At 36.0% G+C, this 23,027-nt stretch overlaps 1 protein-coding gene across 1 annotated transcript in view; it reads left to right on the forward strand.

Annotated features, from left to right (window-relative positions):
• COL2A1 (collagen type II alpha 1 chain) overlaps nucleotides 1–23,027 on the forward strand; it is a 69,725-nt gene that overhangs the window by 21,085 nt on the left and 25,613 nt on the right. The window contains exons 17-27 of the mRNA XM_082245826.1: nucleotides 5,895–5,939; nucleotides 8,033–8,086; nucleotides 16,477–16,575; nucleotides 17,379–17,423; nucleotides 17,587–17,685; nucleotides 17,878–17,931; nucleotides 18,505–18,612; nucleotides 21,030–21,083; nucleotides 21,323–21,421; nucleotides 22,013–22,066; nucleotides 22,187–22,285. Of these exons, the coding sequence (XP_082101952.1) occupies nucleotides 5,895–5,939; nucleotides 8,033–8,086; nucleotides 16,477–16,575; nucleotides 17,379–17,423; nucleotides 17,587–17,685; nucleotides 17,878–17,931; nucleotides 18,505–18,612; nucleotides 21,030–21,083; nucleotides 21,323–21,421; nucleotides 22,013–22,066; nucleotides 22,187–22,285 (810 nt within the window). The remainder of the gene's footprint in view (nucleotides 1–5,894; nucleotides 5,940–8,032; nucleotides 8,087–16,476; nucleotides 16,576–17,378; nucleotides 17,424–17,586; nucleotides 17,686–17,877; nucleotides 17,932–18,504; nucleotides 18,613–21,029; nucleotides 21,084–21,322; nucleotides 21,422–22,012; nucleotides 22,067–22,186; nucleotides 22,286–23,027) is intronic.

The raw sequence follows: 23,027 nt of genomic DNA on the forward strand, positions 1-23,027 counted from the left end.
TAGCCACTGGCATGACAATATGTATTTATATTCACAGTGTAAATATAAATGTAGACTGAGACATTTCGGAATTGAAACAAATCATTGTACTGGTTTAAAACAAATTTCCGAAACAACATAGATAAATAAAGGAGCTTTCCTGTGTAAATATAGATGAAAGCATATATAGAAAATATAAGTGATCGGAACTCTTTCTAATCCCCTGCAGCTTATAGGTCAGAGCTGAACATTCTCTTGTCCCGTGCCTGTCTTTGTGTGGATGGTCTATGTTTAGGCTTGTTTCCAACATTCCAATCTTACCTGGATTCACATCTGACCTCCAAAAACCTCAAATATAATATTAATTTAAAAAGCTACAATGTACTATGTGCACAATTCTAATATAGAAGCTGGTTTTGAAGGTAAAAAAAAAGTTTATACAGGACATACAAAAATCAGAGCAGGCAGGATATTTATGGCAGAAGAGACATGCAATGTCTCTTCTGCAATAAAATAAACCTACCTGTCTGCTGGCTGTCTTCCTTAGAATGTACACTGAGTTGCACATGCACAGTTTAGTATACATTCTGGCACTGTGCCTGTGTGCCTGGATGAGTTACATCCTCCCATGCCAACCAATCAAGATGGCTGAAGACCAGAACCTGAAAGAAGCCAGGGAGAAGGTCTCGGTGCCAGTGAGGGAACTCATGGGTGTCAGATTGTTTGCGCTAAGGTAAGTATTGCGGACCTTATTTCCACTTTACCAGATTCAGATGAATAATGGAAAGTGTCTAAATTAAATGCTTCAGAGTTATTTTAGATTATTTTTTTTAGAGAAAGTGTGAGATTGAAGGAGTCCTTATAAGATACATTTATAGCAGGAAGTGGTTGGATGTTTTCCAGGTTTTGCAATAGATGGATTTTCAAACCTTCAACTACTGATCCAGTTGGATAATAGATGAAGTCATTGGGCTGACACATTGTCCACCTCAGCCATTCATTGTAGAGCAGAAAACATTTGGCCATGATAGTCAGTTTTGAATTGACCAATTGCCTGCCAAATAATAAATCTGCGTATGCACATACAAAGATTTAATATCATTGTAAATAAACAATTCACATTCTGAATTGCAGCACCGTTGTTTCCGTGCATGCAAGTTCTGTGCCTGCACAGTATTAATGTGTATAGTCAATATCAGGCTTGTGAAGTCAGATCATATATACAATAACAGGGTAGATGTAGTTTTCTGTCTAGTCTAGTTATCAGCAGACATAGTTTGGCCAGTCATTTTGTGGGTTTTGCAGGCATCAACGGCAGACATACTGTATATTATAACAATAAGTTGATCTACTTTCCCAATATTCGATTAGTTGGCACTGGTTACTATCTAAATCTATAAAGTAAAATATATAATTGTTTGCCACTTTTCTTTCCTGTGCCATCCTATGGAGTGTATTATGCCCATGATCTGAAAAGTCAGTGATCCAACCAAGCCAATTACCAGTCAGAAATAAACTTTTATAGCTAAACTTGATAAAAGATAAAATCTCTATGATTATGTTCTATTTTGTTAAATACAACTTTAGTGGAAGGGACTTATGTACGAAGCCCGTTATCAGCTCCAGCCATAAATATTTTCAGTTTTGTTAGAACTTGCTTTGTTTTACTGTTATCTCTGTACCTGTTGTGGAGATTTCCCATCACTTCCTGTCCCAGGGATATACCAACTCACCACCAAGAGAAATCTCTTTAATGGGGAGAGACTGCAATAAAAACAAAACAGGGGTTCTAAAATTTCCCCACTGCACTAAAAAAAAAAGTGTTTTTGTGTCCCTGTGGCGAGATTACTCTTTGATTCCTGTCCCAGTGATACCTGTTCCCAGATGAGGAAGTGTGAGAAAAGCTCTACATCAGGGACAAAGCAAAAAGGCACCTAAAGGAGATCCCAATACTTCCCATTCTACCCAAAAAAGCATTTTGTCTGGAATTGGCCTTAAACCACACCTGGAATAATAAAAGTGCTATAAGTATCTACTATCATTATAAATGTTAGTATATAGGCGTGCTCACTGAGGATCTTTATTGTCATTATGAAATAGACTAAGGAACACCTGTTAAGATGGCCAAATGTCAGAGATCAACTTCCTATATTTTGTGAAAGATTTTTCTATAAACACACATTCTTGCATCATCCTAGCACACATATTTAAGCTACAAAGTAAGACTGGAAAGAGTTTTATGGCTTATCATGTGAAACACTATAGCTGGTACTGATGAAAACAAAAAAGGTCAACACCCAACCCAGTCTCCTTCAGTCATTTAGTGATTTCTCTGGCAATCTACTGCTATAGAAATCAGACTGATTGGATGAGTACTTCATGTCTGTAACAAATTTATGATAAAAATTAAATAGAAGGAAGTTTCAGTCACAATTATATGTTATTTCAGGCTTCCCAACCATTCAATTTAGTTTTAACACAGTAAATGGCAGTTTAATAAACAGAACGCTTAAAACTGTAGGATAAAATAGTTAAAGAGCCATAATATACAGTACAGGTTAGTGTTGTTGTACCTGCATGTAACACAAATTATTTGAGGGTGATTCACTAATGGCAAAATTGTTCACTTTGCAAAGGAACTTGTCCCAGAGCATAAGAATGTGCAAAGAATGCCCATTCACATGCAAGGAAAATTAAAAAAATGCATGTTTGCTTGCACATGATTGGATGATGGAAGTAAGCAGAACTTCACCTCATTCTCAATTCTGTTACAAAGTGCAACTTCCCTTGCAAAGTGGACAACTTTTTTTCCTTTAGTAAGTCAAGTCCTAAGTTTACTACATAACTGAAACAAACTTGTTTTGTACTATAATTAGATAATTTAAGACAACAAAGGCTGACAGCATTGTGTTTTCAAAGAGATTTCCAAAAGGAATCCTGCATCTATTGGAGAAATAAATTCAGAATTTTATATAATTATAATGAACAAGCTTCTGTAATGCTTACTTATATTTATATTTTTTTCAGTTTCAGCACTGGGTTTTTATACAAATGGTACTATTTAGATTTTGAACCCATTAGTTTCCAATGCTGCAACTGTACATGTGCATTATCACCTACCATTCAGCAGGCTTTGGCCTCATGTCATTAGCCACTTAAAATTCACAAGTGCTCTTTAGTAGCTATACTTAGACATTTGTATACAAATGAATATTTCTAATATTCTAATATATTTCTAATATTAGTGTGAAAATAGCTTTAAATCATAAAGTAAAAAGTAAAGGGCACTTAAAACTATGACATTAAATTATCTACGATGTGTGCCACGGGCAAAGCAATTTAATGTAGATTACAGTGAGACTAATGTTATTAGACAGTATGACCTTGTGCACACTGGGGGTTTAAAACACTGCTACTAAAGGCTTTTTTTATTTTCTGCCTCTTAGTGTTAGCCTATGTGTCCATGCAGGCATTTAGAGGCAGAAAAAAAACTACTAGATAATTCAGAAGCAGCATTGTTGGGCAGAAAAAATGCCTGATGCCCAATAAATGCCCAGTGTGCATGAGACCTATGTCTGGCCATGGATTTTTTTCATTTTTTCAATGCAGATGAAACTAGTTATGTGAAAACACCTAATCTTGGTTGTGAACTTTGTTTGTTTAGAAAGCTGTTATTCAAGCCCCCCCCCTTTAAAATCTATTATGTCCTGTAAGCATTTGACGCAGGTAGATGTAAACCTTGGGGTAAGATTTTGTAGAATAGAGTAGCTAGCAAGAGGATGCAGTCCCACTCAAAGGTACTATGAAAGACCCACTCAGTCTAGTAATGGGCATGTTTTATAAAATGGTAGTTATAATAAATATAAGCCTTCTTGTTTCAACTCATTAGCAGTTCACTGAATGAGTTTACATTTTTCCTGCAGCAACCAAACCTATTTGAAGGCATGTAAGGTCCCTTTAAATAGTTGGTCAAATTAAAGCCATTGCTAAAAAAAAAAAAAAAAGAAAAGAAAAAAAAAAAGCATTCTATTTTTTACACTGTAAACCTGTTACTGTTTTTTCAGCCTTGCCCTAAAGCAATTTTATCTCCAAAAATGTGACCTTTACATTTTTCCAAAACTAATGCATGCCCCCCGTACATTCATGTTTTGAAATTGGTGCAATGCTGCATTTCCTCCACTGAGTGGCACTATAAAAACATTCTACCTCTGTAAGGTGTTTGTGTTTGTAGGTTGCTGCATGCAGTGTTGCCTTTCCACCACTGGGTGGCAGTGTAGAAGCAAATTATTTTTCTATCATTTTGGGGTGCAGGTTTACAGATATAGTCTGTATGAATTAGCTGCTTTAATAGATAATAGCTTCACATTATTTCTAATTGAATAATTTTGTTTTTGATTTAGTTAAAATATTCTACTGATTTTCTTTTAACAACAAAAACAAATACATTACCGCCACATGGAGGCACTCATGCAGGAACAACATATACATTTTCAGAAGTTCAAGTATTCATTATATAGATTAAGTAAAAGGCAACATATTTTGTTCCAAAAGTCAGACATTGTAGGCAATTTACTGAATATTTATCAGAAGCCAGACAAACTAGTTCCATTTAGCATTTATTCAGCATACAGTCACTGAAAACTAACAATCTTATACATTAATGTGTCCTTACAAGGGAATTAAGTATTTTCTTAAAATCAATCAGATTCAAGCTTTCAGGGCAGATCAGATGCTGATTGTTGGCTGAGGAGAAGTACCTGGTGGGCAGGATCCAAATGCCAAATAACTTCTCTGCCAACTAATCTGGCACAATCATGCACATTTGCATTAGACACTTAGTAGACATCCCCAGTGTTAGCCTCACTTAAGGGAAAACATTAGTGATCAGCTGGTAAAAATTCCCTCCTGAAGGATGATTCTTCACTTGCCCCCATCACAGAGTTTGTTCCAATATTGAGTAGTGTCTATAGACATACAAATGGTTCCAATGGTGCTAGAATCAGATTAATGTTTTCTGTAGGCACCTTTAGAGGCTCAGCCCTTTCAAAATGACCTCCCCCATATTATTACAGTTATTTATATACTCTAGCTCTGACAATGTAGATATCACTTTATATACTGTACATTCACATCAGTCCGTGCCTTCAAGGAGCTTCCAATCACAGGTCCCTAATTCACGTTGTTATATACACGCACACACATACTAGGCACCAATTTAGCCAGGAGGCAATTAAGCTACCAGCATGTGTGGGTGGAAATCATATTTTCCAGAGAAAACCCACACAGACACACGGAGAACATGCAAATGCCATACATATAGTGTCCTGACTGGGATTCGAACTAAGGATCCCAGCACTGCAAGACAGAAGTGTTAACCACTATCTTTACAAATAGTATTTAATTGTGGTAGGTGTCAGTGTGTATATATAATATTAAATATCATACAGCAGGTGTAACTTTCCAAGCAATATAAATAAGGTATTTTAATGTATATGTTAAGAAAGCATGTTATCTGCTAAGAGTGATTTATTACCTAGCAGAATGAATATAATTTATGCCTTATATACAAGAATAACATATCTCTGTAGGCCTCTAAACCACAGAATGTAAGGAATTTAGCTGTCTACTTTGAGTTATGATCCACACATGTAAGACTGATCAAATTAATACACGGTAGCATATTGGTTTCTTTTGTATTAATTACCCTTATCTGGTATGCTCATATAATAAATAGGAGTGAAATCTTAAACTAAACAACAAAGCTAGCTTAGAGTCATATTACAGGTCAGGTATTGTGTAATAATACAGTATATATCCAGTAATAAGGTATGCGTTCCATAGAATAGTCATAAATGTTATAAATCTTAATGATAACATTGCAAAGCGATAACTGAAGAATTGTGTTCTCCCTACAGGGTGCTCGTGGTAATGATGGTCTGCCAGGTCCCGCCGGTCCACCAGTAAGTAATGTTTTGTAAAATTGTATTTAGATTCCATAATTATTTTAGATACACTTTTTCTAAAACACTTTTTAGATAGGGACCTTTTCATGTAGTAAAATAAAGGGATCCCCAGCTCAAAGATAACAGAAGTGAAGCCCTACTCCAGTTTTAAAGACTGAAGACATGCTTCTCATACAAAATAATTGGGGTGCATTTACTAAAGAAATAGAGAATATTCTTGCAGTTTAGGGAATCAAGTGAAGCTATGTTCACACCAAACATCAAATCATATGCAAGAAAAAGCCTGTTTTTTTTTTTTTTTTTTTTTTTAATTACTAGCACATATTTGGGTATTCCCAGTGAATATAGTTGAACTTTATTCACTATGCTAAGTGAACATTCTCTACTTCTTTATTGTCATCTCCATGGCGTTATACAAGAGTTCACCAGCAGGTGGCACTGTAGATCTCATTGCTGAGAAATCCTTGGCTATAAGGGAAAGCTTTACTGTGCTGCAGAACAGAGAGTTCCCAAACAGATTATGATCAACAGACAATCTCCTTATGTGATCAACTGTGACAAAATGGCAGTTTAAGTATGCATTTTTTTATGTGTGGCTATAAACAACTAATAACATGCTTTACAAAATGAGTGAGAAAGTTTTAATTGGAATCTCCCAGCATGCTGGAACATTTCTACAATCCAAATGCCAAAGTTGCCTAGCCAAAAAAAGGTTTTTCATTTGATCAATAGAAAAACAAATTAGGGGTAGGAGTCAGAGCCACATCAAATCATTTGCAAGAAAAGGTCCTGTTTTTTTTTAAGGGTTTTTTTTTCTTTCAATTACCGGCACATATTTGGGTATTCCCAGTGAATATAGTTGAACTTTATTCACTATGCTAAGTGAACATTCTCTACTTCTTTATTGTCATCTCCACTGAGTTATACCAGAGTTCACCAGCAGGTGGCGCTGTAGATCTCATTGCTGAGAAATCCTTGGCTATATGGGAAAACTTTACTGTGCTTCAAAACACAGCGTTTAGAAACAGATTATCATCAACAGACAATCTCCTTATGTGTTCAACTGTGACAAAATGGCAATGCAAGTATGCATTTTTTTTATGTGTGGCTATAAACAACTAATACTATGCTTTACAAAATGAGTGAGAAAGTTTTAATAGGAATCTCCCAGCATGCTGGAACATTTCTACCATCCAAATGCCAAAGTTGCCTAGCCAAAAAATGTTTTTCATTTGATCAGTAGAAAAACAAAATAGGGGTAGGAGTCAGAGTCACATCAAATCATAAGCAAGAAAAAGACCTGTGTTTTTTTTTTAGGGTTTTCTTTTTTTTCAATTACCGGCACATATTTGGGTATTCCCAGTGAATAAAGTTGAACTCTACTTCGTTATTAAGTCATCTCCATGGTGTTATACCAGATTTCACCAGCAGGTGGCGGTATAGATCTTATTGCTGAGAAATATTGGGTTATATAGGAAAACTTTACTGTGCTGCAAAACACAGCGTTTCCAAACAGATTATAATCAACAGACAATCTCCTTATGTGAGCAACTGTGACAAAATGGCAATTTAAGTATACAATTATTTTTTTATGTGTGGCTATAAAAAACGAATAATACGTTTCACAAAAGGAGTAAGAACTTTTTAACTGGAATCTCTCAGCATGCTGGAACATTTCTGCCATACAAATGCCAAAGTTGCCCAGCCAAAAAATGTATTTCATTTGATCAATAGAAAAGCAAATAGCGGTAGGAGTCAGAGCCCCTTTAGTAATCAGTGACAATGCATGCAATCACTGAATTTTCCTTAACCGATTATTATGGCATCCATTAGAGCACAAGCTGGAGTCTTAGAAATTAACCAAATAATTAAGGGTGTTTAGAACTGGCAGATAATTCGGTAATAATTGAGAACTGTTTGGTGGAGGAGAAGCAGTGTTTAGAAGTGGCACATATTTGTCTGATTGGGTACAATGTATGTGGACTGTATTGCAGTCGTCTCATTTCCTCTCCAGCTGTAAAAATACTTAGGGCTAAACAGCTTTAAGATTTGTCTGCCGACTCAGAATCACAGCTTGTCTTTGTTTACAGGGACCTGTTGGCCCAGCTGGAGCTCCCGGATTCCCAGGTGCCCCTGGCTCCAAGGTATGTGTTAAGTTACAGCAATTTGTCTGCAGCCGCTCACAATCACATGCAGAAAAACCAGACAGCAGAGGAGACCAGACAGAATACATTCTTTACAAGTGGATACATCGAAACATTGCAAAAAGTGCCATAGGTCTAAACTGATTGGCTGTCATTATTATATTGATGTTTTTCCAAATATGCAAAATGGAACTGATAGAGATCAGTGCTGTGATTATTGGAATGTCTGAGATGTTATGTGACTGAATGCAGACAGTGAAGGTCTGGAAAAACACATGTATCAGAAACATACTAAAACTACATAAATCATAATTACAATGGGGGGGGGGGCTATTCTCATTACCCCCTCCCCCTTTCTTTATACTTCATAAATAATAAATACCATAGGGCTATATACTATAGGAAATATTATTCCCCATCCCTTATACTTCATAAAGGATAACTTCGATAGTGAAATATTATCTTTAACCCCTCCCCATCCATTTAAAAAATGCTAAATTCAATAGAGAAAAAATAGCATTGCCCCCGTTTAGACTTCATGAATAATAAATACCATAAGGAAATATTATCATTACCCTCTCCCCTTTTTATGTTTCAAAAAATTAAAAACTTGCTTTGGAAATATTATAATTACCACCCAACCTACCACCCTTTATACTTCATAAATGATAATTTTGATAGAAAAATATTATTATTACTCCCCCCTCCCTTTATACTTCATACATGATAAATATTGCAAGAAAATATTATTATTACCCTGTTCCCCATTTATACTTCATAAATGATAAATTTGATATGGAAATATTATAATTTCCATCCAACCTACCCCCTTTATACCTCATAAATGACAAATTTGATATGGAAATATTATAATTCCCACCACACCTACCCCCTTTATACTTCATAAATGATACATTTGATATGGAAATATTATAATTACCACCCAAGCTACCCCCTTTATACCTCATAAATGATAAATTTGATATGGAAATATTATATTTCCCACCACACCTACCCCCTTTATACTTCATAAATGATACATTTGATATGGAAATATTATAATTACCACCCAACCTACCCCCTTAATACTTCATAAATGATAAATTTGATATGGAAATATTATAATTACCACCCAACCTACCCCCTTTATACCTCATAAATGATACATTTGATATGGAAATATTATATTTCCCACCACACCTACCCCCTTTATACTTCATAAATGATAAATTTGATATGGAAATATTATAATTACCACCCAACCTTCCCCCTTTATATTTCACAAATGATAAATTGGCTAGGGAAATATTACCATTACTCCCCCCTCCCTTTATACTTCATACAAAATAAATACCATATGGAAATATTGTCATTACCCTGTTTCCCCTTTATACTTCATAAATGATAAATTTGATACGGAAATATTATAATTACCACCCAACCCACCCCCTTAATACTTCATAAATGATAAATTCGCTAGGGAAATATTATCATTGCTCCCTCCTCCCTTTATACTTCATACAAGATAAATATCATAAAGAAATATTATCATTACCCTGTTCCCCCTTTATACTTCATAAATTCTAAATTTGATATGGAAATTGTGTAATTACCACCCAAACTTCCACTCTTTATACTTCATAAATTATGATTTCGATAGGAAAATATTATTACTCCCTCCTCCCTTTATACTTATACAAGATAAATATCATAAAGAAATATTATCATTACCCTGTTCCCCCTTTATACTTCGTAAATTCTAAATTTGATATGGAAATTTTGTAATTACCACCCAAACTTCCACTCTTTATACTTCATAAATGATCATTTCCATAGGAAAATATCATAACTCCCCCCTCCCTTTATACTTATACAAGATAAATATCATAAATAAATATCATTACCCTGTTCCCCCTTTATACTTCGTAAATTATAAATTTGATATGGAAATTTTGTAACTACCACCCAAACTTCCACCCTTTATACTTCATAAATGATCATTTTGATAGGAAAATATCATTACTCCCTCCTCCCTTTATACTTCATACAAGATAAATATCATAAGCAAATATTATTATTACCCTGGTCCCCCTTTATACTTCATAAATGATAATTTTGATATTGAAATACTATATTTACCACCTATCCTGTCCCCAATATACTCAAATATGATAAATTCGCTAGGGAAATATTAGCATTACTCCCTCCTCCTTTTATACATCATAAATGATAAATAATAGGGAAATATTATGATTGCCTCCTCGAACCTTTATATTTCATAAATGATACATTTGATATGGAAATAAGAAAGTTACCACGCAACCTACCCTCCTGTATACTTCATAAATAATTAATTCAATAGGGAAATATTATCACTGGGCTACATTCACATGGGTGTAAAAATGTTACTGGTCATTTTACTTTATTTTTCTAGACCAAAAGTTCCTGTGTAATGATCAGTAAGTACTTGTGTAAAATTCACAAACGATGTATGATAGGGAAATATTATCATTAATCCCCCACCCTCAACTTATTTGTAGGCAAATCATTTAGATAACGGTTACATGTCTAAAAGAAGGCCAAAAAGCACAAGATCCGCTTATTTACTGTGCTTCCACCCCCATGCCAAAAAGCTGAGAAAAATAACTGGAAAAAAATCCACCTGAGACACCTAGATGAGGGTGATGTCATTTTCCTCAAGGCAAGATCTTAAAGCGGTAGTCAACCGCTGTTAAAGAAAAAAAAATCCCCTGCAAGGCAATGTCATAATGTGCTAGTATGCATCCCATACTAGCACATTATGAGAGATTTACCCTAAAACAAAGCCCTCCAGCGTTGCGCTGTGACAGCTGAGAGGTCTTCCATCTTCTCCCGGTATTCCTTCCAAGTTGTTTGTGGCCTTCGGCTATATGAGTGGCTGGGGGCACGATTACATCACTCCCACGCATGCCGTGGGAGATGCCGTTTACAAAACGGGGCTCTAAACTCATGGTATGCCGGACCTTCAGAGTTCATGCACCAATGATGTCACTTTAAATTCCAGTAATACACTATCTCGACCCTAATCTGCACATGCTCAGTTGATTTCTATTTTTTGGCACTGTGCCAAATTTGTAGCGGCTGATCTGCTGACAGCCTAAAGATTTACTGCTGTTCAGATGCTATGGGCATCAGCAAAATGGCAGCCTCCGGCAAGAAGTAACTAGAACAATGCTGGAGGCAATTTACAGCACTCATTTTGGTAGCGTATATATTAATGTGGAATGTATGTTCCTTGCTAAAGAACATAATGTATATCAGGTTTTTATGGGTAACTTTCTTTTTTAAGGAATGCTGAGTAGCCAAATGCGATGAGGACACACTCCTGCACTGTGTTTGAGCATCATCTCACAGGACCTGAGTTACTGAGTCTTCCCTGAGGTTTCATCTGAATTCTCATGACATTGTCCCGTACAGTACAGAAGCCAGGGGAACACTGAGCAAATAAGTTAATGAGAGGACCATGCTTGTAGTGCAAAGGGAATATGTGAGGACAGGTATATAGGGGCTGCCATTGCTGACCTTCTCATAAGAAAATCAGTATTCCAACTGGTTTCTAAACTTTCTGTGTCATTAACCTAGAACAAGCACACAGATGAAAAAAAAGAAAAAAAAATAATTACTTAGCTGAATACTAGTTGAAGGTCATTTCTTCAGAAAGTACTGAAGCAGCTCAGATAATCTGAGAACAAAGCAATTAGCATTCCAAGAAAAAACGGTCAACATGGCAGCTTCCATACTTCTTCAGCACAATTTACTTTAAATAGGAAAATCGTGGCATTTTCCTATTTGAAGCTGCCAGCTTGTTAGCAATACCCAGTAATGGTAGGATATTACTGGAAGAAGTTTACATTTTCTAGGTTGGACAAGTATTATAAATTCTGATTGGAATTATAATTGAATTGGCCAGTCGTTGGTTTACCCAACAACATGGCTGCCTCCATACTTCTTCAGCACAATTTCCTTTAAATAGGAAAATGATGGCATTTTCTATTTGAAGCTGCCAGCTTGTTAGCAATACTCAGTAATGGTAGGATATTACTGGAGGAAGTTTACATTTTCTAGCTTGGAAAAGTATTATAAATTCTGATTGGAATGTAATTGGATTTACCAGTCATTGGTTTACCCAACAACGTGGCTGTCTCCATACTTCTTCAGCACAATTTCCTTTAAATAGGAAAATTGTGGCATTTTCCCATTTCAAGCTGCCAGCTTGTTAGCAATACCCAGTATCAGTAGGATATTACTGGAGGAAGTTTACATTTTCTAGCTTGAACTAGTATTATAAATTCTGATTGGAATTTAATTGAATTCAGCAGTCATTGGTTTACCCAACAACAAGGCTGCCCCTCAGTGCACATGTATGATTGAAATATATGTGCGTCATTGCACTAGCAGCATGCAAGAAGTCACCCTATATAGAGCAGTGCATTTTTTCGCCACTGGAGGGCAGACTTGTAAAATGTGATGTTCATCAGACGTGGATTGCTCAGTTAATTTATGTATCGGTGCTCAACCTGTGGGCCTCCAGCTGTTGCAGAACTACAAGTCCCATGAGACATTGCAAGGCTGACAGGTACATTCATTACTCTCAAAGGCAGAGGCAAGATGGGACGTGTAGTTTCACAACAGCTGGAGGGCCACAGGTTGAGCACCCGTGGTTTATAGCATTTTTTTCTATAGAGTTATTACTTAATCCCACATTAATAGGGGTCATCTAACATCACTGCATATTATATTAAATTGTTTTGTTTACTGTTATGAATGCTTCAGTGCTGTCTGGGAATTTTCTTCAGTTGCCTTACGCGGTATATAATGCATGTGAGGCCAAAACACTTCCTTTAATGATTGTGCTTTGACCTTACACCTGGTCAGTTCATGGTGGACAAATTCTTCTCTAAGCACTTAAAAGGATTAGAGCAGAGCAATAGGGGGCCGAGAGGTTCAAACTAAGGACAAAAATGAGGTTGGGGAACACATTGCCACAAGCCCCTCTAAGTTTTCCCCGAGAACTTCAATAGGAATCTCTGTTATTATTGGTCTCAAGTTTGTATTCCCAGGAGTCTCGTTTCATGGGTAACCATAGTAACCAGACAGCAGAGGGATCTGGCCTGGAATTCCTATAAACAAGGCTCTTTGTCTAAGGAGACAGGGAAGAAAGCATCAGTGCATGAATAAAACAATGACCCCCAACAAACTAAGGTTACATAGCTTCAGGAGTCACGTAGATGTTTAACTAAAAGGATGCAAATATTTCCGCAGAAAGACTATTTCCATCTGTATTAGGGTATTTTATACAAGGTTATACAGTGATCACTGCAAGAAGCATACAACTGAGAACAAACTAGGCAAAAAGTTTCCATGCACCACCCATCCTAATCGCTACATACACTCTACCTGATTTTATGCATTATTAATATTCTGTACCTCTGTGGGCCTCATATATAAAAGCACCTTAAAAAATAATATTAATATTATACAGGATTTATATAGCGCCAATGGTTTGCACAGTGCCCTGCAAAATTGAGGGAGACAGTAAAGTCATAATTCAATCTAATACAGGAGGGAACAAAGGGCCTTGCTTGTAAAAGCTTCTAAAGAAATAGTTCCAAACGAAAGGGAAAGCAACATTTACTCACTCATTGGATTGAATGAAGAAGCCCATGTATACTTCTCAAACTATTGACATAAATTACAGGTAGAAATTCCAGGCTAGGCCTTAAAAGGTACCAGGATGTAGATATATACTACGTGGTCATTTGCCCTTTTACTGCAGTAGTAGAGTCTTGTACTGTATTAGCTATTGATCAATGTGGAAAGTTTGGAGTTTACCCTTTCAAAATTGGACACTTTCACCCTCTTCCTGCCCAGGCCAAATTTTCAGCATTTAGTGCTGTCACATTTTGAATGACAATTATTCAGTCATGCAGCATTGTACCCAAATAACATTTTTATCATTTATCCTTTTTTTTATCATTTTCTTGGGACAGATAGAGCTTTCTTTTGGTGGTTTTTAATCACCGCTGGGTATTTTATTTTATTTTATTTTTGCTAAATAAATGAAAAAAAAATTGAAAAAAAAAAAAAAAGGAAACAGGGTTTTCCTTATTTCTGTCTTAAAATTTTGCAAATAAATAATCTTTCTTCATAAATATAGGCCAAAATGTATTCTGTTACATTTTGTTTGGTAAAAATAACCCAAATCACTGTATAATATTTAGTCTGTATAAAAGTTATAGAATTTACAACTATGGCGTATATATATATATTTCAGAAAATGTATTAATCTTGATATACAGACAGCCTGTCTCATTTCTTAGGGCCCCTAAAATGCTAAAATAGTACAAATACCCCCCATATGACTCCTGTTTGGAAAGTACACATGGTACAGATGCACTGTGATTGGCCATGTCTGTACCATGTAATCACTGGGACCAATTACAGAGATCATCACAATAGTACACAATGAATGGCAATGAATGAAAGCCATTCATTGTGTAAAACTGCCGTGTGATCACTGTGATTGGTCATAGCGATCCCATGGTATCGGGGCCGGCTCGATTCAATGATCGGTCATTGTTTCATTGTGTCCAGTGGACACAGCAGGTGACAGATCGCACCACTGCGCATCCCCTAGGGTCAGCAGCCAGTATAAACGGTTAAGCATTGCCCTTTATTGGCTGATGTAAAGTTTTTTGTCCAGCCATAGCTTTTTATTTTTCTTAAGTTTTAGAGTTTTGGGATGCAGTTTTAGAGGATTACGGTTTAGTTTTTAGCGCTATCTGTGTCACTTTTGCAGATGTTCCCTTACTTCCTGTCTGGTGAAATCATTGTCACTATAACAGTAAGAGCCCACGTCAGGGGGCTTTTGTTTGCTTCAAGCAGGTTTTGATTTCCCATACAAGTCAAGGGGAATGCAAGACCCACTTTATGCGGGGCAAATACAAGTCAGAAGGAGCTCAACTGCAGGTCAAATATACCTATCACTGCAAACTTAATGATCTCAGAAGTATCTCAAACTCATGTGAAACCAATGTCTTTAACACAAGTCCAAAGTCTGTGAACACACACCTTTAGTGTGGAGTAGTCTCTAAAATGGAACCCATATAAAGATAAAAACCTGATAGGGATTCTTATCCTTCCCTGCTCTATCCAAAAATAAAGAAACAAAGTTTTGGCTGGGGCTACACTTTGAGTTATTAAAGATGCAAGCTTGTATAACTCATTTGATTCAGCCTCACATCATTGTCCCAAAATTCCTGCACATATTTATGTCAGATTACATGAATCTTTGGACATAGGAAAATGTGCACATGAACATGCACAAAATTGTACATCATCATCTGTACTTGCTATCACCAAGATGTTAACAACCATGGTCACCATGATGTAGCTGCAAGCCCAGAACATTGACTTCTAGCAGTATCACTTTGGTACAAAGTCACAAAATACACATAAAAAACAAGTCATAAATGGGCTAAAAGAACAATACAGATGTTTAATTTAGAGATGTCAAGGGAACTGGAAAGTATACTACTGTATAATGGTAAACTAAAAGAACCCTGTTCTAGAATTTTAAGATGTAATACACCAAATCAGTCACTAGGTGGATAAGACATTCACTTTCCCACACTACTGAGCATACTAAACATAACACTGTAAACATAATAAACCTTAAGTGGTCAACCACAAATCCCAACCACAAGTCTGGCTGTGTTAATATTTTTTTATTTCTGTATATTCAGATGTGAATGATATTCTTTTTCATTCAGCCTTGTAACAGGAGAAAACGTTTTATTCTGATGCATTGCCACCAATTTGATTCTTTCAGTGATGTAAAAATAAATGAAATCCGTTTAAAACTTTTGCAGCCTGGTGAAGCACATGTTCATCTAAAACCATCATAAAATATTACAGCAGTGCTAGCATTGTTATGTAATAAAAACGTATTAATAAATAATCTATAACAAGCCTGAAAAAAAAAATGCAAAATTAAGATAGAGTCACTCGGCTCAAGATACTATTGGTATGGAATTATTATTCTTGATTCATATATACTTTTAGATTATTATTTTCTTAAACATTCAGGTACAATAGAAGTACATATTTACTTATATTACAGGACCAAGTATTTTTACAAATATATATTATTTTATTATATTAATAACATTAATATTATCAACAATCAACCAATGCTAAGTCTTCTCCAAGTATTGAATCTCTTTACTATTATTTATATTATTTTATTATCCAGAGTATCAAAGTTCTATTATCGACCATATTAACTATTATTAATGATATCAATGAAGGATGTAATAAGATAATAACCAGTATTATCAATTTTTTTCCAGGGTGAAGCTGGTCCCACTGGCGCTCGTGGTCCTGAGGGTGCTCAGGGTTCTCGTGGAGAGTCTGGAACACCTGGATCACCTGGACCTTCTGGTGCATCTGTAAGTGTTCAGTTGTTAATACTTAGGTATAGTAATATTATTGATCTGTCATTTCCTACAGATTCCTAAGGGTCTTAGTATTAGACAGACATATATGCAGAGGTGTGCCTGAATATTTCTGTTCCCTGATGCAAAACCTTAAAGAGGGTCCTACTAAATGTCCTCATTTTTAAAAGCAACTACCACACATCAAACAATATAACAAAAGATGCAGCATTAAAGTGTCTTTTACCTAACAAGCATTATGAAAAAAAATAAATAAAGGATATGACGTTGGACCCAATGCAGAGTTTAAGGGGTTGCTGATTGCTGGTTCCTCTGCTGCCTCTGTTGGTATACTTCTACATATGGGTTTTACTCCTAGCACTGAAATACAAGTTTGTAATCAGGTCATAAAAATCTTTTTTATTATGTCATAATAAACATAGAAATTTATAGCCATAGAAGCAAGGTGGCTTTAAATTCCCACAACTATTTTTTATTACATGTACTTAAGAAATAGGCCCCTACCACTTGTGTGATAATACTTCAGAATGCACTTCAAAATAGCTGAAATAGCAATATTGAGGAACATACACCACACTGACATTCTATAAAGGCGTGCTTAAAAAAAGAACTGACTAACAAACACTAGACACTAGATATGTGGTGATAATGTGGTGTATACCATTAAAGCTCCCAGAGCTAATATATTGATTTTAAAACATATGTACATATAATCAGAAGCAGCCTGCATTCACAGTCTTTTGTATAAGCGAATAATGTCAAATCTGATTCCTTAAACCACTGTGTTTCCTTTATAGGGCAACCCTGGTACTGATGGTATCCCTGGAGCTAAAGGTTCAACTGTAAGTATCTCACACTATTTATGATGAGTGATGTGATTTCTTTAGATAAATAGTAGTTAATCAAGAGATGTGTTTTTGAAATGATCATTAGTTGTAGTTGTTTGAATCATTTTAGTATATTTTATGGTTATATAATATATGGTAACTCTTTATTATCCTGTAGGGTGCTCCTGGTATTGCTGGTGCTCCTGGTTTCCCCGGCCCACGTGGTCCTCCCGGGCCACAGGGTGCCACTGGCCCCCTTGGTCCCAAAGGTCAATCGGTAAGTCTACTATCTACACTAATGTCTTGGGCTTCTGACATTAAATATGACTGCTACTTATGCATACTGTCCTCATTTCTAGACTGATTATTGACAGTACTTAATAATTTGTAATCCATAGGTACATTTTCTAACAACAGTGCAGTAATATGGATCATGTAATAACTATTATGTTATTTCTGTTTATCTTAGGGTGACCCCGGAGTTGCAGGTTTCAAGGGTGAACAGGGTCCTAAGGGTGAAATTGTAAGTATCTAAATCTTAAATACCTTTTTAAATTTAAATGTCACACATTATTAAGTTTACTCCGTATTTCCTTTTGTTTTTTTGTTTTTTTGTGACACCCTGATAATAAAATAGGTTAGATATAAGGTATATACAAAAACTCTGTGCTAAAGTGAAATATGAGTTTGTATATATTTAAGCAAGGTATTCATCAATTACAAGCAAACATAAGTACCACAATTCCAGAGATAATTTGATATAAACTTTATAAAGGCTGGCTTGCTGTTGATTACTAGTTCAAAGTAAAATTGTTAGCATTTAGGTCATTTCAAACTATATATAATACTATTTGTTCTTTAGCATTTACAATCTCAAAAATTTAAATATATAATTCTTGTCATAATACTAATATTAACTCCATCATATTCTGTAATATTTTACAGGAAGGTATACATCTATGTTAGTTTAGGTGACTTAGTACTCTTGACAGATATCATTTGTTATCAACATTATAGGCTAGTATAGCCAGGTCACATAATACAGTACAACAGTTTGCATTGCGCATTACTAATGGTTCTGTCTGTTTGATTTTAGGGGCCTTCAGGTCCTCAGGGTGCTCCTGGTCCAGCTGGAGAAGAAGGTAAAAGAGGTCCCCGTGGTGAGCCTGGCGCAGCTGGTCCTCTTGGTCCTCCTGGTGAAAGAGTAAGTTTAACTTACAATTAAAAATCTTGACGCTGGAAACTGTTTAAGCCCTGGTTAACACTATAACCGGCATGTGAATCACACAGGAACCACAATACATTCCTGTGCAATTCCCATGTGATTCTGTATAGTGTATTTTGAATAGGCTCAAATCGTACTGCATCGCACCAAAGAAGTGCAGGCACCTTTTTGGAGCTGCACCGCAACCAGATTGCATGTTCATTATGTACGATGCATTCCAGTGCAGGCATACTGCACTGTGTTTGGGGTATCATTCATTTTGTATTGCCACCTGCAGCGGATCGCAAACACAGTGTGATTGCAATGCGGTGTGGGAAATGCGCAGAGATTGCTGCGTTTCCTGCATATGTTTGAACCCAGGCTAAGGGCCCGAAATGGATTGCATCACACATACATTGGGTCATGTGAAAAATGAAGTACACTTCATGAAAATTGTTGACTTTTTTTTACATATTTGCAAAGGCAAAAGAATATCATATCATATCAAAAACATTTTTGCTTGCACATGATTGGATGCTGGAAGTCAGCAGAACTTTACCCCATTCACTAAGCTCTGGGAAAAATTCCCCTGCAAAGTGCGACTTCCTTTGCACAGGGAATTATCTATTTGCTTTTAGTAAATCAACCCTGATGACTGCAAGCTGTCCATTGAGCAATAAAAAATTAACAAACAATAACATTTCCACCACCATGCTTCACAGTTAGTATGATGTCCTCCTCTTGAAATTCTGTCTTTGGTTTACCCTAAACATGTCTACTGTTACCGTGACAAAACCATATTGTCCCGGAAGGCCTGTTTTTTGCCTATATGTTTAATGAAAAAAGTTGCTCATATGAACTTTTTGGACAGCAAATGCAGGTTAAATTGGTGCAGTATCTGATTGTAGATGGATGTACTTTGACATCAACTTGTTCAAGAGATACCTGCATAACCTGTCATGAAATGTTGGTCTCTCTGCACTCTTTTTGCATCAAACCTTCAGCTCCTTGACAAGCCAGGCCTGGACAAATTAGCAGTTACTGGAAATCTATGTACATTGTAGATTTTTTCCTTATGTTTCAATTCAATTAATTTGGCAACCTTTTTTAAATCCCTTTTCAGGCTCATAAGCATCCATAACCTTAATTCTGAGGGCCTTAGAGAGTTCACTTGACCATGTCATGGTGACGCCACACATGTCAATAGCAAAGAGAACACCAAACCCTAGATGTATGGTTTAAATAAGACAGGTTATACCTGCATACTCTCTAAGGAGATTCCAATTATTGTCACCTATTTTGGAACACCTGATTCTAGTGCTGCCATAAGTGTTGGGATGTACTTACAGTACTTTTTCCATGTGACAAATCTGCATTTATATTAACGCATAATGAGAATGAGCACATGATATAAATTTTATGTCTCATTTAATCAAGTATATCACCTTTATCTGTAGTCACTGTTTGAAAGAAGATCTAATGTTTGCCAGTTTAGATAAGATGAAAAAGCAAACAATTTCCATGGGGTACTCTTGTTTTTTCACATGACTGTATATATGATGAAATAAATGGTTGAAAGCCAAGGTAATAATGAAAAATATATGTGCACTCCTAAGATAAGGATGTCCTGAAAAAAATAATAAAGATTTAGATATTACAGTCAATGGGGTTGGCCATTTACTTAGCAAGGGAATTTTCCTTAAGCATTGGGAATGTATGTGTTTTCAATGACTTCATCATTTAGGTTAATATTTTAGAATTTTTCTAAGACACTTCTAAGTGATTTTCCCTATTTTTCCATACTCGTTATTCTAAAATGTCATTGTTAAATTATACAGATTTTATTCCTGCTCAACAACTGTCACCCAATTTTTCTCACTACAGTAAAACATATCAGCTGGGCAGTGTTGCTAAATAGAAACTCCCTTCACTCTTGTTTCCTTTTTTATATTTAATCAGCAAGTATGGCTGACACAACATACAGACATCCTCCAAATTATAACAGACTGGGAGAGCAAACATTTAGGCTCTGTGTCCCGTTAAAAAAAAGAAGCACCTTAGTTGCCTGGACTGGCTGGGTCCTTCTAGAAGAGGGCCATAAAGAGAGCCCAAAGCACTTACCATGTTTTATTACACTTTATTTTGTGGTCAACAGGAAAAACTGTTAAAAGGCTCTCGTTTTGAGTGGAGGATTATTTTTTAAGTCCCATTTTTAAAGCAACCTATAAATGGTAAAGGTCACATATTTTTGATGTAAGATAGCAAGAACTCCCAAAATCAGACATCTTGCTGTGTGTCATGTGCTTTGGGCTGGTATTGTTTGTCAAAAAGATATACTAAGTATTAAAACAAGCATACATGGGTAAGCCCTCTAACATGAAGTTTCAACAATTGTTCTGCTTTATTTTTATTTCTAGGGTGCTCCTGGCAATCGTGGTTTCCCTGGTCAAGATGGGCTTGCTGGTCCCAAGGTGAGTGCAATGACAAAATAAGAAGGCAAGAATAATATATATGGCTAGTTTTAGCTAGTTTAAATAAAGATATGACTTTTGTATCGAAATGCCACATAACCCTTCAATGTTCAGTGGCATTTTATTGAACCAGAAGTAAAATAGTAAAGTATTTATAATTCAGTTAAACAAGTATTGCGTAGGCTAAACTTCCTAACACAAGGTTATTTGTTCTTATTGACAAGTTTCTTTTGTTTTAGGGTGCTCCTGGTGATCGTGGTGTCCCTGGTCTTGGTGGTCCAAAAGGAGCTAATGGTGACCCTGGTCGTCCAGGTGAACCCGGTCTCCCAGGTGCCAGAGTAAGTACAAATAAATTGGCAAAGTTTGATATGGAATTGGGATAGTGGCCTCCGACAACACTAGATAACATACAAATTTGAGGAGTGGATGTTTGTGCCCTATACTGATGTGGTGGGTACAATAATTTCAGTTGTGACACATGTCAGATAATTGGTGCATTATGGGGAATAGGTAATAGAATATTCTGTTGATAAAATTTCAGCACCTAAAGATGATTGTTGCACCTTGCTTTAGGTACTAGGCTGATTGAATATTTTTAGCTGCACTACACTTATGATCAAATGCTAAAACAATCAAATACTATGATGCATAACCACAGACATCCACTTTTGTACCATGTATATGGAATATAGTGGCCATTATACACTATACTATAGTATCTTAGAGTATCAGGGAGTATTCCATTCTCCCTTATGATATGTCTCCTGAACTGGAGTCTGTTTTTTACATAACACTTTTTGATGAATAAACAACACTACAGTGTTCAGTTCGCCAATACTGTAAAATGTAACCACTCCAAAACAATTTTCACATCTAGGACTCTCATTGCAAAAATGATTGTATGTTGACGAGCATTTCATTTCCAATAGGGTCTTACTGGTCGCCCTGGTGATGCTGGTCCTCAAGGAAAAGTTGGTGCAACTGTAAGTATATTTCACACTCTAATTTAAATGTACTGAAATATCATTAATTAATAGACACTTGTTTTATTTTGAAGTTAATAAAAAAAAAACAGGCTGATGACTTGATGTTGTTGCTTCTAGGGTGCTGCTGGTGAGGATGGCCGTCCAGGACCTCCTGGCCCACAGGGTGCTCGCGGACAACCTGGTGTCATGGGTTTCCCAGGACCTAAGGGTGCTAATGTAAGAGACATCTACGTATTTTTTTTAAATATACATATGAGTATACTTATGTGGCCAATTAGTGAAAATGAATATGGAGTGTAGGGTGTTAAAAGATCATGCAGCAATATGTAGAATGAGTTTTCTCTTCATTTCACTGCTTGACCAATATTGCCACTAGCCTATTGAGTTATGATAAAGAGAAACATGCAGATACTCTTTCAAGATGAAAATAACTGGCACAATGACAGTTATACAAACCAGTGTAAGTGCCAGATGTGCTGCCTGTAGCAAGAAGTCAGCTTGCAGTTATTATTGGCAGGTTCATTATGGTTTCTTTGCTGCATTTTTGAAAATAAAATGAGACAAAATGATATTCAAATGGAAACAGAGTAAATGCAACTATAGCTGTAGAGAAAGAAATTTGGAAGATATGATTTATTTCTATGTACTAGAGTAAATATGAAATACTGCATTTGAATGTAATGTATCCTTGAACTTCATATTTTCTGCACAGTGATTTACTTCTATGCTGTGGATAGCCTTAGTAGCCTGCATTGTGAGTAGCAGGAGGTCAGACTACACCAACAAAACCAAATCAGTCAGAGAAAGGACACCCCTATCATTCTTAGCTAGTAGATATATACTTAAATTGATGTTTATTTAGACTGAGGCCACGGACAAGTGAAAAGGCAGTGCTAAACTTCCTTTTTAGAAAGTCCATCATGCCCTGCAAGCTAAATGTCATGGGATCACCTTTTAT

This window comes from Pelophylax lessonae, assembly GCF_965119305.1.
Source record: "Pelophylax lessonae genome assembly, chromosome: 2".
NCBI lineage: Eukaryota > Metazoa > Chordata > Amphibia > Anura > Ranidae > Pelophylax > Pelophylax lessonae.